Raw genomic sequence first — 17,535 nt, 5'->3', positions numbered from 1 at the left:
GTTTGAAGGTTCAATAGTTTGGGGATTTAGATAGTTTGGGTACTTAGGTTGTTCTATAAAAGAGGCAGGTTTGAATGTTAGATAATTTGGGGATTTAGATAGCGTTGGTTCTTAGGCTGTTTTGGATCAGCGGGAAGTTTTATGGTTAGCTAGTGTTTCAGAGTACACGTTTTAGAGATTAGCTTGATCATGCCCTTTTCTCCCTCACTGCATGACACCAGTGTAGATCCTCTATGACAAGGTCTTGTATTCTCCCACGTCTGAATGCCCTCATTCTAATGCACTTCTCTCCTCTCTGATTACAGGACCCCGAGCGCCCCCGCTCCTTCCCCGCCACTGTGCTTGTTGCAGGAACAGATGAATTCCAGCACTTTACAGATCATGCACCTAACTTTTTCTCCAAGACTTTCTGACACTTGTGCGGAGCATCATCAGGAGACGCATTCCTCTCTTCATGTAGTTCATAACTGCCAGTAATAGACTACTGCATTGTGCAGGTTAATTCCTGATCTCAGATGAAGCCCTATAGGTTCAAATATGTATTTAATCTTTTTTAACATCTTGCAGTGAGTGTCAATATTGTCTACAATAATGTTCTGATGGTAGGCCAAAAGGTGCTGCAACTGGTACCATAAAACAAACAATCGTGGTTTCCGAAATTGATAATGTGAATTTCTTTTTGCACTGCAATGCACTTTCATTGGAAAACACAAGCCTGCATCCTGTTTTGGAATCTCTGCTGCCTGACTATATTTAATTCTATTTTATTAAGGCTTATTTATTGTGCTAAACATGCAGCTGTAAGATAGATTTGGAGTCAAAAGTGTGAATTTCTTTTTGTATTATTTTTCTACAAAAGTAAAATAAAAATATATCAATACATTTTGGATAACAGTACCACTTTTGATTTTCAACACATCGAGATGATTCCAGGTTGAGAAATATGTAACAAGGTGGCTGGTCTCATTTTCAGCATGAATTTGGACACATGCCGGTACATAAAGAACTCTTGATCATTTTACTTCGATATAAACGTCTAGAGGATGTCCCACTAGGCCCACCATTAGCCGTCCTCATCGCCCCTCTCGCCACTGGCCTCACTAACAAGCCTGCATTGTTACATATTGATCATTGTATGCTAGTCTCATTGAATATATATATATATATATATATATATATATATATATATACATATGTAGTTATATTTAGGACCATGTTTCCATAAGATAAGCGTTTTTTGACTTGCCTGTATCTTTGGCACTGTTTGACAAATCTTCACGAGATTTTCCACAGAAGAGTCATGGTGAGTCTTGTTGTGCATGGAAAGTTTCAGGGTGATCCGTTAAAGAGGGGTTGAGAAATAAAGGAGGTCAAAAAAAGTGCCTTTTCCATGTTAGTTCCCCTGAACTCTTTAGACACGGCTGTAGTCTGAACCGCTGAACAAATTACACCAAATGTGGCAGTAAGCTAGCTTTTTGTGCGTAGAGTGTGTTTTTTTCATTATTTGGTGTAAATCCGTTCAGTAGTTGTTGAGACATTTAAGGAAGTCCAAATTTAGATATCTCAGATCGCTGGCTAATTCGCGAATAATAACGAGCTCGTGCTGAGAATTGCATAACTGATTGGGGCTGCCAAAACTTCAACCAGGAAGTGTTAGAAGCCATCTTTGGACTCTGCTTCAGCAGAGTCCCCCTCCAAAAATGTTTACAAATAAAAAAGACCCCTGATACCCAAGCCTTGGTCTTGGGATCCCAGAAGGACCCAGGCAGGGTAAAAAAGCATTTTATTGTTATTAAAAATATGTTGCGAATTCATAGCAGATATGGAAAAATAAAAGTGGGGGCTCCCGCACTTGTTCATACTAAAGCCCTCAGCTGGGCCAGGTCCCGGGGCATGTGCACACATTTTATAAAATAAAGGAGGGGGAGCATATGGCCCCCCCCTCCTAGGGCATTTTTATGCCCTGGCGACCACCACCTCCCCGCGCCGACCCCCCTCAAGGAACACATTCTACCCCCGGGGCTTATGTTAATACGCTGTGGGGGGCCACGCGGACCCTCTGCCCCCACGTCCCAGTGACCACCACCTCCCCGGGGCTTTCTTGTTTTTTTTTATAAGATAGAGGGGGACAGCACAGCCCACCTCCCAGGCCGTTCTCGCCCCTGGAGACCACCACCTCCTCAGGGTGGGCCATGCAAACAGAAGGAGGAGAGACGCGCTGCCCCCCTCCTGGAGCCATACATGGCTCTGGGGACCGCAACCGCCCAGGGCCTGCTCCTGCTATGTCCCTGGCTGCCCATCCCTGGGGCATAACATTAGCTTTTGCTTGGCAGGAGCTTTGACAGCTCCTGCCAAGCAAAAGCTAACACTCTATTTCCAGAAGGCGAGAGTTGTCAAACTGCTCTTGCTTGCTTGAAATGGAGATTTCATCTCTTTCCCTGCCCGCAGACATGCAGCCAGGGAAACAGATGAAACGATTGTTCCTGCATGGAGTGAGCTGCCTTTTCAGCAGCTCCCTCCATGCAGCAGCAGTGCCAGCTCCTGCAGGAAGCGGTGAGCCAGCTGGTACCACAGGGGCCTTAAGGCTCCCCCCACGGTCCCCATTGTGCACAGGGTACCCTGGGCACCCAGGTGACATGGCCAGGCCCAGGGGGATGGGGAACTTGTGCCCATAATCGGCCCGCGGAGGGGGTCATGAAGCCCACCTCTCCCATTCGTTTATGGCTTTGGCATGGGGTCCCCGGGGCTGAAACGGCCCAGGGAGGGGGGCTGTGCAAAATGTATATATTTACAGCTGGGCCCTGGTGGATGAGGACCACTGGCCGAAATTGGCCTGGGAAGGGAGCCGTGTGGCCTCCATCCCCATTCAGTTATGGCCGGGCCCTGGAGGATGGGGTCCCCTAGGGCCAAAATTGGCCTGGGGAGGAGGGCTGCATGGCAGAGTGTTTGTATGGATGTGTGACTGTGGGTGTGAGTGGTTGTATGGGTGTGTGAGTGGTTGTGTAGGAGTGTCAGTGGGTGGGTGAGTGTTTGTGTGAGTGGGTGTGTAAGGTGTTGTTTGGGTGTGTGAGTGGTTGTATTGGTGTAACTATGTGTGTGAATGGTTGTGTGGGTGTGTGACTGGGTGTGTGAATGGTTCTATGGATGAGGTCATCAGTGATGTAATATGTGAGGTCATAAGCAGTGCATTATGGGGTGTAAGTTATAGTTAGCTCAGGTAACTAACTGCTGAATTTCACTGGTTTTGTATGAGTGCAATCTGTGCCCAATTGTAATGTTCAACCTTTGCTTTTCTTAGTGAATTTCTAAGGTTTTTAATTTTTTTATATCCTATGTCCCTGTAATCTCTGGGTTTTTTGTGTGAATTTCGAAGGTATTTTTTTAAACTTATTTTCCTGACTGTAACCTGTAACCTTTGAGAGTGGGTGGCTGTATAGGTCAGTGAGTGGCTGTATGGGTCTGTGAGTGGGTGTGTTAGTGGGTGTATGGGTCTGTGAGTGGCTGTATGGGTCTGTGAGTGGGTATGTGAGTAGCTGTAGGGGCCTGAGTGGGTGTGTAAGTAGCTATATGGGTCGGGTACTGGGTGTGTGAGTGGCTGTTTGGGTCTGTGAGTGGGTGTGTGAGTGTCTGTATGGGTGCATGAGTAGTTTGAGGGTGTGTGAGTGGATTTGATTTGGTGAATGGGCGTGAGTGGCTGTATGGGTGTGTGAGTGGGTGTGTGAGTAGTTTTGAGGGTGTGGGTGGCTGTATGGGTGCGTGGGTGGCTGTATGGGTCTGTGAGTAACTATATGGGCCAAGTACTTGCTGTGTGTGTGTGTCAGTATGATCGGGTGTGTGAGTAGTTTTGAGGAGGGTGTGTGAGTGGATATGTGAGTGACTGTATGGGTGTGTGAGTGGGTGTATGGGTCTGTGAATGTGTGTGTGAGTAGGTGTATGGGTCAGGTACTGGGTGTGAGTGTCTGGGCGTATGAGTGGGTGTGTGAGTAGTTTTGAGGGAATGTGAGTGGGTGTGTGAGTGGCTGTATGGGTCTATGAGTGGGTGTGTGAGTGGATCTGTGAGTAGTATTGAGGGTGTGTGAGTGGATTTGTGAGTAGGTGAGTGGGTTTGTGAGTGGCTGTATGGGTCTGTGAATAGGTGTGTCAGTATCTCTGTGAGTGACTGGGCCAGAATGGAACCTCACCTGCCCCTTTATCCAACAAGAGTCCACAGTTTTGCACAAAATATCTACCCAACAGGAGTACTTTCAATTGGTTAATTTGTAAGTGATAAGTTGCTGGGTAAATGTCTAGGGCATATTCTACACTACATCTGCGTAATAGACCACAAGGAAATGCAATGTGATTGTTCCTCATGCGTCTTTATCCAAAGTTCTGTGATAACATGAATCTTCCTATAGAGAAGAAAACAAGAAGACATTGAGGTAAATCACCAACAAACAAGGGTACTTCTATTTAACTATATAAAGTGAGTGCTTCTTTGTTTGCTGGAGATGTCCTCATATTGTTTGGTATCAAGAAGGCGTCACCAAAAGCTGTTGCAAATGCACTATGGGACCTTTTGGTAAGCTGTCCGTCATACCGGCAAAACGCTGATAGACCTTTGCATATTACTTTGGTGAACGGGGTGGGGCCAAATGAGCAAGGATTCCAGGTGATTTGCACATTTTCATACTCGTAGTAATTTAAAGTGAAAACCATGGACTCTGCTGTCACCAGGAGAGGCCAAGAAAGAACCCACTCGTCACAGTCGCTAAAGATTGCGCTCTGATAGATCGATGATGCATCCACCTTCACAAAGGATTTCAGATCGTTTTACAACGTGGAATTGATAAGAAAACACGCTTGCTTAGACTTCGCAAATCCCAGAAAGTTTCTCTACAGTAAGGGAGGGAGACAACATGGTCCCCCTTGCCGGACCAATTTTGGCCCCTGGGGCCCGGCATACTGATGTTTGGTGCCCTGAAGCCCACCCAGGGTACCCAGTGTACTACGTTGGGGACCGCGGTGGACCCTGAATGTTCCTGCTGGCTCCCCGCCTCCAGCCGGAGCCGGCTCTGCTCTAACATATAGGGAGCAGCCAAAAATGCTGCTCCCTGCAAGTGGGAGCAATTCTTTCATCAGTTGGAAAACAGATGAAAAGTATGTTCCCAGCAGGTGGGAGCAGTTTTCCTGCTACCTTACGCTGGGAGCAGACTTACTGTTTGCTCTGTCTTGGTGGGAGCCATCAAAGCTCCTGCCAAGCAAGAGCAAACAGCTTTGCCCCAGGGGTTGGCACCCCGGGAATAGGAAGCCGGTCCTTGGGATGGCAGGCCCCAGGTCCATTAATGGCTCCAGGCCATGGCCCCACTCCTTTCATTTTCAAGGGCCTACCCCGGGGAGCTGGTGGTCCCTGGGGCGAGAACAGACCGGAAGGTGGGCTACGCTACCCCTTACTCTAAAAAAGTAAGAAAGTCCCAGGGAGGTGGTGGTGCCTTGGGCTGTACATGGCCCGGGAGGAGAGCCGCAAGGCCCCTCTCACTCTATGATATACGTGGCCCTGGGAAGGTGCTGGTCCCTGGGGCCGTACAAAGCCTGGAATGAGGGGCTGCGGGCCCCTCTTCTTCCTTTATATACATGGCACCGGGGAGGCGTTAGTTACGGTCAATGGAGGCGGTCTGCGCTGCCCCCTCCTTTTTTTTTTTATAATAAAGCTCTGGGCAGTTGGTGGTCCCCAGGGCTCATAAGAGGTTCAGGAGGAGGGCATGGGGCCCTCGTCCTCCTCTTCTTTTTTTTATCAATTGGCCTGCCACGGGGAGGCCATGCAGATGGGAGCCTCGTGCGCCTCCTCCCCGTATTTAAATAATAAAGCCCCCGGGACCTGACCCACCTGGGGGCACATGTTTAACCCCTTCGTTGCGCCTGTCGGCCAACAGCTGTCGCGAGCACTACCTCGGTAGTGCTGCGCATGTCCGTTGGCCGACGCGGCCCCGCCCACTCAATGAAACGCCCGGTAATTCTGCCACGGTAAACGGGTTAAACAAGCAAGGGAGATGTGCTATTTTTTGCCGCAAATACAGGAATCTGTCGTGATGTTTGCTATGAAAATGTTTAAAAAAATGCTTGTTTGGCCAGGCCACCAGCATCAGGGCTAGGGGGACAGAATATTCCTACACCGCCCCCTTCTCTTTTTTAAAAATGTTTTTCTTTGGGACTCGGCTGAGTCACAAGAAGGCTGCCAACACTTCCAGGTTGAAGTGTTGGCAGCCAATCAGATCACTGCACGAGATCGGGAGGATTCATGGAGGGTTCGCGTCCCTAGATATACAAATTTGTTTTCCCTTTAATATCTCAAAAACTGCTGAACAGATTTATGCCAAGTCACAAAAAGGCTGTTTTCTGGACCAAGATCTAGCTTTCTGCCAAATTTGGTGTAAGTTTGTTCAGTGGTTCCGGCTGCAGTTGTGTCTAAAATCTCTATAGGAATTAACATGCGAAACACGCTTTGTTTAACCCCCCCACCCCTGTTTCTCGGCCCCCGTTTGATGGATCACCCCAAAACTTACCATTCACAACTAGACAGAATAGGGCCCTTTGTCTGGACCATTTTGTGAATCTCTGTCAAACAGCGCCAAAGTTACAAGCAAGTCTGAAAATGCTAAGATATATATATATATATCTTAGCATCTAACATTTCATGTCACATCACTGAACATGCAAGACTACACATGACCACCTAACACTGAATGGAACCTCGCCTACCATGCAATTCTACACATTACCTCCTAACACTAAATATGACCTCTACTGCCCTGGAAATCTTCTCATTACCACTTAACATTCCATGTGACCTCACTGAAAGTGGAAGTCTAGACATTAACACTGTTGTAGCAAAATTCCTGATTTTCTGATTAAGACAAAACCACCGAAAACACCAACGTAATTAAAATGTGCACCTCGCACGCGTTTTGAAAAACAGTACTGAAAATGGGTTAAGTTGAACCATCCAGCAACGTAAAAGTGTGCTTGGTTAGTTAGAGAATGGTAGTGTCAATAAACATAGTGATTTTTAGATGAATTTTATAACTAATTACTTATATTTTTAACAAAGATGTTGTGAAGATGAAACAAGAAAATGTAGCTTTTTTTGGCAGAATTACTTGACAACATATATATTTTGTTTTTATTATCTTTTTATCAACCTTTGTTTCACACAGGTTTAGCATGTTATTTGAATAACATTGGTCAAACTTGTGTCCATCTGTGCATCACATTTATACACATATACATTTACATAATAGTATCAAACAAAGATCTATGTGGTAACCATCCCCCCACACAACCCTAACTTGACCCCCCTCTCTCAGTGCGGCAAGTTCCCTTCCTCCCACTAGCTTTTCTTCGATGTCCTCTGGAGCGATTTATTCTATGGACAGAACCCCACGCACAGCTCACCACCTGTGCCTCCCACTCTCTTATGATCCTTCATCTGTCGCATGAGAATTGCCTCCGCTATACCGTGCCCATAGTTGCCCTGACTTGCTTGTGTCTCCTGGATGTCCCCTCGTCGTATACCCTCCACCCCCTCCGTGTCTGCGTCACTCTCCCATATTCCTAGAAATGCTGCCCATAAAAGCTGCCCATTCCATTATGTCTTCCTTCAATTTCTCATCCCTATGGGTCTTTTTCATATTTATTTACTCCGCTCGCGCCCACTCTTAACACATCCTTGTGCCATAGGTCCATGGAGGGTATCCTCGCACTCATCCATCCTATAGCCACCCTCCTTTTGTGCCAGCACCAGTGCCAGCTGTAGGAATTTCCAGCCCATCTTGCTCTCTCTGGGTTTCTTGACTATGCCCAACAGGCAAACCCTCGGGACTGCCTCCCGGATTAGCCCGGTCATCCCCCGCAATCTTTCCACCACTTCCCGCCTATACTGTAAGACTGCCTGGCATTTCCACGCCATGTGGAAGACAGTGGGATAATAAAAGTTGAGGCCCCCCCCCTGCAAAGTACAAGGAGGGGGCCCACCTCCACCCCGGCCCACCAACTTGCTGAGGGGACCCCCTGGAGCTCAATCGCTCCTCCCACACCGCATGGTGCACGGGCTGCTGGGCCTTATACTAGGCCACTTCCTGTCTGGTCAATGAGATCACATGTCATCTCATGACTTTGGCAGAACTATAAGGGTACTGCAGACACAAGACTTATCAAAACTACAAGTCATTATGAGAAACAAATTCAACTAGAAAATGGGTTCCTCAGACGCAGCTCGATGTGCATGGGCCTCTCTCTACCAGCTCACTAAGGGGCATATTATCAAGGGCTTTTTTGCCGCGTTAGCGTCACTTTTGTTGACAAAGCGGCAATAGTTTTATCGCCCTATCAATAAGGCGTCGCTAACCCCCTTTAGCGCTAGTTTTCGACGATAGTATCCGGAAATTTTATCGCCTTGCATGGCAGCGATAATCTTCGCTAATGATATGCAAAGTAGGCGTTCCTGACTAAAAATTCTCGAAAAAAGTCGCTAACACAGCTTCGCACTATTAACAATGATATCGCTGACCCGCGTAGCTATAAAAAAAGTCGCGCTAACTCCCGTTATCTCCAGTTATTAACACCTGATACAAACCTGACTTAAATTGGAGATAAGTGGATGTATATAAGGGAGACTAGGCCAGAGCTTCCTCAGAACAGCCACAGAAGCCATGGAGGTAGTCATCATGCATATTGGAGTCCCACGGAGGCAACAACAACCACCGCCAATACCACCACCCCCAGGACCACTACCACTGAGGCAGCGAAAGAGAAGACAGTGGGCACTGCGCAGACGTGTCTGCCTCGCTGACTTAACGCCAGAGGCTGTTGTAGCCCACTACAGGCTCAAAAGGACATCCATCCAGCTTATCCTGACCCTGATTGCTCACAGGCTAACGCCACCAACACAGCGGAGAACCAACATCCCTCTGCAGACAAAACTGCTTGCTGTGCTGAACTTTTTGGTCTCTGAGACATTTCAACCAACAACATCCAGTGTTGGTGGAGTATCACAGGCAGCCTTCTCAAGCTTCCTCCCCACTGTCTTGGATGGCATACTCAGCCTGATACCCCAGCATCTTCACTTCCCCAACACTATGCAGAAGCATATTGCTATCAAGCAAGGATTCTATGCCATCACTGGCTTCCCGCAGGTGTTGGGTGCAATTGACTGCACACATGTATTATTTGTGACCCTGCGGACAGCGCACACATATACCGCAACAGGAAGCACACGTATTCAATGAATGTGCAGGCAATAGTGGACCACCGCGGACTGTTCACAAATGTCATTGCCAAATTTCCAGGGAGTGTGCACGATGCATTCATCTTCTGACACTGCGTCATAAACCAGCGCTTCCAGAATCGCACATGTGGAAATGCATTGCTTGTCGGTAAGTACCAACTCAACACACCACATGCCCAAACTCCACAATCATGTTGTTCCATCAAGAGGAAGGATTCAAATACGTTGCCTAGGTACCGATAGTGGGGGGGGCTGCAAAAGGCATTGGCACATCACTTGGTGTCACATGCTGATGTATTGTGTACGAGGATGAGGTCTGTAGGCTCCTCTACGTAGAGTACCCCCCAGCTTTTGAACATCCATGTTGCAAATTAAAGTTACCCTCACTGGTATCCCAGTCTGGTGTGTGGGCGTATTGGTGAGGAAGTTCATAATGTTGGTGTCCTTGTTGCTGGTGACCTATTATGGTTGACTCAATGTCGCACAAGTACTCCCCCATGTCTTATCAGTGTGTTAATTCAGAGCTTTGTTGTGACCAGGCTTGTATCAATGCACGTTGAATGTTGGAGTTGCATAGTGGGGCCAATGTGTTTGCGCAGGTGGAGAAATCTGTCTTGAAATCACTATCTAGTTCTGATGTTGAGGGTGGTGTGTAGCATCTCATCTCTGACTCAGCTACACATACTTTTCACTGTCCCATCTGTGATATGGTGTGTTTTGTGGTTTCCCGATGAGTAAGTGGATGTGTTTGTGGTCACTACATGTGTGTTGAATTTGTTGTGTCAAGTGCAAAAATATTACAAATGCCAAGAAGTGTGCAAAGGTGTGCCCTGCCATGTGTATCAGTGTGGTGAAGTGTTTGGACAGTCTGATGTTGTCAAATAATTCACAGAGTGTAATTGATTTTGAGTAGTTGTGGTATGTGAGTTTGGGGCTCTGCTCATGACTGAGGACGTAGTCCAGGAAGTTGACGTTGTGGCATGTGATGTTGTTGATGGTGTGTGCAAAACGTTACTGCCCTCAGTGGGCCCTGCAGGCGAAGGGGTTGCTGTCTGTTGCTTTGTGTTAGATCTGGATATTCAATTGCATGTGTTGTGTGGTGTCACTGGTCTGGCGTTAGCATCAGACGCAGATCTGAATGTGAGCTGTGTCAGGCGTGGCCTATGTCATTTGAACATTCACATGGCGTTGACTGCGAGGAGTGCGGATTAGTGCCATCGCTAGATGGTAGGAGAGCCAGGGTGCCTGCCGGTGTTTGTGTCATTCGTGCAGATATGCGCAGATCTGTTTCACATTTTTGTACAGCTGAAATGACACTGATGCAACCGCTCAGCACATACTAGCAAAATGGCTGTTGGTAGGATCAATACTGAGGCAATGTACTTAGCATTGATGCTGCTAAATAGCCAGAAGCAACACATGGCTAAGCAAAAATCACAATACACAAAACTGTCAATACTGCCAACACAGTATGCATAATGAATCATGGACACATCTCCCTATTACATGTTACAGGTGATCAAGGGTATGCTCTCTACCCGTGGACGATGACACCCATACGAAACCCCACCACCCAGGCAAAGAGGTAGTACACTGCATCCCATAGACGCACTTGTTGTATCGTGGAGCGCACATTTGGCGTGCTGAAGTCACGTTTCCGTTGCCTGGATATCACAGGTGGCAGACTGCTGTACAGCCCAGAAATGGTAAATAAAATCATACTATCATGTTGTGTATTGCACAACATTTGTGTGTGCACCAATGCCCCCTGGATCCAAGTGCCTGCAGCACCGGACGATGACCAGGATGATGAGGAAGATCAGCGAGGTGGACCACACCCCACAGCCACTGCTGCAGAAATCACCCGAAGGGACAGGATAATAATCAATTACTTCACTTGAGCACATCATGTTGTGACGGACAAAAACAAAGATATGTATGTGGAAAATTACCACAACAACCGTTTGTGACAATAAACAAACTCTGCACATATACCCTGTCTGCAAGTTACTCTCCTGTATAAGTATATCACTATGAAATTTTACCATTGCACAATAATTGCAATTAAGATCACAAAAGTCAATTCATGGTGTGTATGTCCCCTCAGTACAGAGATGCTATAGTGTGTCAATTGTGCACAACTTGACTTTCCAAGGTGTAAATTGTGGCACCCAATTCCTCAATTAGTGTGTCATATTGTAAGTAAATCAGGATTTACAGGGTGTACTCGCTTTAAAATCTGGAAATGTATGGGGTCGTATGTGGGAAATAATGAATATGAATGTTTAGTCTGTGTGAACCAGGACTGCCCACCTCGCCGCCAACAAAGACATACGCATGCCACTTGACCAGGGTCACATTGTGGCCCACATCCTACTACACCTCTCCGCAGCCTTCGACACCGTCTCACACCGCACCCCAGCCGCCAGACTCTACGACGCCGGGATACAAGGAACGGCCCTCTCCTGGATCCACTCCTTCCTCTCCATAATAACCCAAAGGATCAGACTCCCCCTGTGGAGAAGTGTGGCTCAATGATTAGAGCGGCAGACCCTGATGCAGAGGTCTAGCCTGGGACCAGGGTTTAATTCCCTGCCTTGGCGGGTCTTGGGCTCAAAAATTCCACGGACCTGATAATTCTCGCCTCGGTGCCATTCCAATCATGGAGTCCCACTCTGCAACTCTGGGCAATAGCTTGCTTAATCTCCACAACGGCCCCCACAACGCTAAGGATGCCTGGCCTCCACCTTGGGGGTGCCCAGGAGTGGACGCCTCACAGGGAAAGCCAGGATGGGTTCCACAGCGGTATTTGTACAAGCGCCTTGAGACCCTTGCGGGTGAGTTGTGCGCTATACAAGTATCATTTTACATTACATTTACATCATCTACGAACCAACAGAGATCAAATGCGGAGTACCCCAAGGATCATCACTAAGCCCCATGCTTTTCAACATCTACATGGACCCCCTCAACGCCATAGTCAGACAGCAAGGGCTCAGCATAGTATCCTACGCAGACAACACACAGCTCATCCTCTCCCTCACGAAGAACCCCGAAGACACCAAACTCTGCTTCCAGGAATGAATGTCGGAACATGCAGATTGGATGAAAAACATCTGCCCAAAGCTCAACTCAGAAAAGACTGACCTCCTCATCCTCGGGCCATCCACATCCGCATGGGGCAACACCTGGTGGCTCTCCGCCCTCGAGAGCCTGCCCTCACCGACAGACCACGCACGCAAACTCTGCATCATCCTCGACTCCTCCCTCACCATGACCTGCAGGATCAACTCCATTGCCTTCACCAGCTACAACTGCCTATGAATCCTACGCAATACATTCAAATGGATAACCCCCGAATGCATCAAAAACGTCAACCACACACTCATCACCAGCAGACTGGACTACGGCAACGGCCTCAACGCAGGAATCAACAAAACTCTACTACACAAGCTCCAAAACATCCAGAAGGCCGCAGACAGACCTGTCATCAGAACCCCAACATCACAAACACATGACCCAACACATACAAAACCTCCACTGGCTCACTGTCAAGAAGAGAAGAGTAACCTTCAAACTACTCACACAAGCCTACAAATCACTCCACATCATCGGACACAAATACATCAACGAGAGAGTCACCTTCAACGTCCCCAAGAGGAACTGCCGCTCCGCCAACCTTGCCCTCGCAGACTCTCCCCGGATCTGCTAATCCAGAGCAGGAGGAAGAGCTTTCTCCAACATCGCTGGCAAAGCCTGGAACAAGATGACAGTCAACATCAAACGCTCTCCCACCCTGCACGCTTTCAGGAGGAACAACAAGACATGGCTATTTGCCTGAGACGGAGCTGCACTCTCACTCCCCCCAGCGCCTTGTGAGCCTCACGGGTGAGTAGCGCACTTTATGACCCCCCTTATGGACTGATTGAACTGTGCACACCCTCATCGCCTACAGACCACCATAGGTGAGTAGTGTCCTTACAATTCACATCATTTATTGACTGATTGTTTGTGCAAATTGCTATTGAGGTGGCGATGAGTCATGTTACATGCAATTTAGGCTGTCATCTGTCTTGAAATGTAAAATGTAGGCTGGCTTCAGTGTACAAAACAATCTTTTCCTTGTATTCTTGGGCTTTGAGAAGAAATTTTCTCTGACTGTCCTTCTGTGTATGAAATTGGTCTTTGCGTGAAATCTTCACGCCAGCGCAATGTTTTTTTTAAACACGCTATGGAAATAACATCGCTAGACACACTCACTGTACAATACAGTACCAACCTAAGCCTATTTGCGGGCTAATTGCGTGCAGATTTAAATCGCATTCCAAAAAATGGGCCGCATACACATTACAGTATCGACCTAAGCCTATTTGCGGGCGATTTGCGTGCAGATTTTCATCGCATTAAAAAAAACGTGCCGCATACACACAGGAAGTGATGTATGCATACTTCCTGACTACCAGAGGAGTGGTTTTCACTTTCATTTTCTCTTTCTAGAACATTGCTGGTGATTGTTCAGAGTGAAGGAGGTGTCTGGTGGTTTGTGCTGTTGGTCTGAGAGTGTTGCTGTGTCCTGTGTCCTGTCAAAAGTGTCTGTTAATTTTGTTGTAATAGTTTTAAATTGTTTAAAACTGTCTCCTGTCCTTGTTGGGTGTTTGTCTTGGGGTATTTTACTTTTGTGGTTTTAGAGGGTTATTATTTTTTGGGTTGAGGGGTTACTGGGGTGCAGGGAGATGCCGGCTGTGGGCAGGTCGGGAAGGATGTCTGAGGGATGGGCGTCCCAAATAATATTTTAAACATTTTAATTCGATTGCACTCAGAGAACTCTGCACAGGTCAGATGGGGTCCCGATAGCCAAGTCACTGAAACCTTTCCAGTCAAGCGAGGAGTGAGACAAGGGTGTGTGCTCGCTCCAACTCTCTTTACTTTATTTATTAATGGAGTGGTAGAGTTTTTAGATAAAGATGGCTGTGATGCCCCAAAAATAGGAGGTAGAGTCCCGGCATTGTTATTTGCCGACGACACTCTTTTAATTTCAAAATCACCCCAAGGATTGCAGCAACTTTTATACGATTTTCTAAAGTTTTGTAAAGAAAGAGGCCTTAGCCTAAATGACTCCAAATTTATGATCATTGATAAAGGCAAAAATGTAGCAAAGACCAGACCAATGTGGGCGGGTAGCACCAAACTGGAGAAGGTCGAAGCTTTTGACTACTTGGGGATCTGTCTCACCCCTTCAATTAGCTGGACCCCGCAGGTAGAAAAAGTGAAACTCCAACTAATTCAACAATGTGTCCACCTAAGTAAGATACACAGGAGGACAGTATCCAGGCAAATAGCCCCCGCTCTCCACATTTACAATATTAAGGTTTTGGGCGGGGTACTTTATAGGGCGGAACTATAGGGGGCTACTTCTTTGGCCTCTCTGTCCACAGTTGAAAATCGATTTTTAAGATCGCTTGTAGATCTCCCTGCCAGTTCCCCTTTGATCCCTTTTTACTTTGACATAGCCCACAAAGAACTAAAGCATAAAGTAAATGACAAAATAATATCATTCTGGTTTAGACTATGGACAACAGCTGAGCTGGATCCCTATCGGGTTGCCCTAAGGGATCTCTTACGATTTCCTCACGTTGCATCTATAAGGTGGTTTTCCCAATTGCGTGATCTATTAGGGAAACTGGGGATGGACAGCTTTTGGTCTAGCCCAGGAATCATGAGCAGTATCTCGAGAGACAAGCTGAAAAAGATGTACTGGGAACAAATAGTACAATTGGAAATAACAGAACAAGCCACAGGTTTAACTAAAGCTTTTTTAACTTATAAACATGTTCCGTGTTTTGAAACGGCATTAGATGAAATCACTGCTCCATTGGCCCACAAGCTCTTTTTGCAGTTTAGATATAAGACCCTACCAACTAACTCTTTCTGTTCGAGATGGTGCACGTATCCTCCTGTAGTTGACTTATGTCCCACGTGTAAATCCCCGTCAGAATCTATTGTTCATTTATTATTTTTTTGTCCCCATTATGTACTATTGAGAAAAAAATGGATAATACCACTATGTAGAGCTGTTGGTCCGGACCATTATCTTGAAATCCTGAGGCTGCTGTCTACGGATCCCCGTAGACTGATAGTCTTTGGTATCTCTCGTTTTCTGTATGCTGTGTGGGTTAGGCGGAGGAAGTTATTACTCTGATTCTTGCCTTTTCATCTATGAATTGTATAATGAATTGCTGCAATGTCTACTGATAATCCTTTCTTAATGATTTTATCATATGCTTTTATTATCTTTTAAATGGAACCTGTGCTGTGATGTACTTTTTTGAATCTCTGAGATTGTAATAAAGTTAATATGATGATGATGGATGTCTGAGGGGGTATTGGGGGGCTTCCTTTGGCTGGTCAAATTTAACCTGCCATTGATGTTGGAGCGGGGAGGACGTATCCTTCAAGGGTACAGCGTGACTGTGCGGAAGCTGCGTTGGGAGCGTGTGCGGGTGCAGATGCTCAGGTGCTTTGGAATGGACCATAACGTGCGCCAGTGGAAGCACCGCTGGCAGGACATGCTGGCACGTGAGGCGGACATCCTTGATTTCACCGGAGTCGTGCCTGGCATACAGGGTGGTAAGTACAAACCCTATTTTAACCATGAACACTGTTATATACATAAATAATTGACGTGTGGGACATGAAGGTATGACGTCATAATGCTGTCTTAACACCGTGATACTGTTACAACGTGGTTAATACAATGCAAGTCATCAAAATGACTTGCGCCTGATGCACTGGCCTTTGGATTTGCATGATTCAGTCTTCCCACTACAGTGTGTGCAACAGTAGGGAAGGTGTCGGAATAGTCAATCCTAATATCCCTTATTGTAGAGCGCCATCCAGCGCAAGTTGTAGTGTCAATTTCCGTTGTAATGACCATGCAAAAAAAGTATGGCGCTGTAAAGACCACATTGTAATGGAGGTCTCCTGTGGGGCACATTCAATCAATCACATGCTTATTGTGAGCGTCTACTCAGCCGTAAGGGTCGCAAGGCGCTGGGGGGGGCGGGGTTTGCATGTTCAAGTCCATCAAGGGATCAAGGGGAGTGTTTGTCGAAGAGCCATTTTTAGAGGTTTTGTTTGAAGATGGGGAGCAACGTTGTCTGTCGGAGGTGGAGCGGAAAGGTCGTTCCAGGCTCTGTCCGCAAGGTAGGAAAAGGAGCGGACTCATGATCTGGTCTTTCTGGTGCGGGGGAACATGGCGTAGGATAGCTGGTCTGATCGTAGGGTCCTTTGGTGTGCGTGGAAAGTGAGTCAGACATTAAGGTATGCTGGGCCAGTGTTGTGGAGGGCCTTGTGAGCGTGTGTGAACATTTTGAAGGTGACTGGGGAGCCAGTGGAGTGTGCGCAGGTGTCTTGGCAGTGTGAGGATCAGTCTTGCAGTGGCATTTTGGATGTCCTGTAGCTTGCGGGTGTGGTTTGTGTTTATTCTGGCATGGAGTGTGGTGCCGTAGTCGGGTGTGCTGTTGACCAGGGCATGAGTGACTGTCTATCTGTGTTCGAGTGGGATCCATTTGATGGTCTAACATAGGAGGCAGAGGGTGTGGAAGCAGGAGGACGAGACGGAGTAACTCTTGCGGTCTGTGAGACCGGCCTTGTGGCGTGGAACCTCCCGACCAGCAAACAACCCTGCATCCGCACCTGATCCCCGGTGTCACCAACTTCCGGCCACCATGACCCAACAAACCCGATGGCCGGCCGGGGCCCCAGCCGAACCCACAACACTACCACGCATGCCCGGCCGAGGGAGCGGGAAACCCCCAAGCAAGACCAGGAGACGCCGTCTCGGTCACACCTCTGATCTCCTCCCCAAGGAGGGTTTCGATCGGCCACCAGGCCCCCGGTGAGCGGGCGCCTCGCATGCTGGGCGTCTGGAGTCCCTCCCAGACCAACCTGAATAGATCAAAGGGCCGAGCGGCCGGAAATCCCGACACACCGCCCCCAGGCACCAAGACCCCTCTCCGCGAGGACTCCAGACTTCAAAGAGAAGGGGGAGTATAACAAGGGGTGCTGAAGGGACGGGAGGCAGAGAAGACCTGGACCTACTTGAGCCCTGCTGACGCTGTTGCGGCTCCCCGAACTCTGAACCATCTGAGCCCTGCTGACGCTGTCACGGCTCCCCGAACTCTGAACCATCTGAGCCCTGCTGACGCTGTCGCGGCTCCCCGAACTCTGAACCATCTGAGCCCTGCTGACGCTGTCGCGGCTCCCCGAACTCT

At 47.7% G+C, this 17,535-nt stretch overlaps 1 protein-coding gene across 1 annotated transcript in view; it reads left to right on the top strand.

The window, feature by feature from the left end:
- The window catches only part of LOC146788812 (phytanoyl-CoA dioxygenase domain-containing protein 1-like), a 30,072-nt gene extending 29,191 nt beyond the window's left edge, over nt 1-881 (top strand). Inside the window, exon 6 of the mRNA XM_085630397.1 lies at nt 306-881. Within this exon, the coding sequence (XP_085486523.1) occupies nt 306-413 (108 nt within the window). The 3' untranslated portion in view covers nt 414-881. The remainder of the gene's footprint in view (nt 1-305) is intronic.
- The last annotated feature ends 16,654 nt before the right edge of the window (nt 882-17,535 follow it).

The sequence above is a fragment of the Triturus cristatus genome, chromosome 10 (genome assembly GCF_964204655.1).
Source record: "Triturus cristatus chromosome 10, aTriCri1.1, whole genome shotgun sequence".
NCBI lineage: Eukaryota > Metazoa > Chordata > Amphibia > Caudata > Salamandridae > Triturus > Triturus cristatus.
This window is presented reverse-complemented; position numbering and strand designations above follow the sequence as displayed.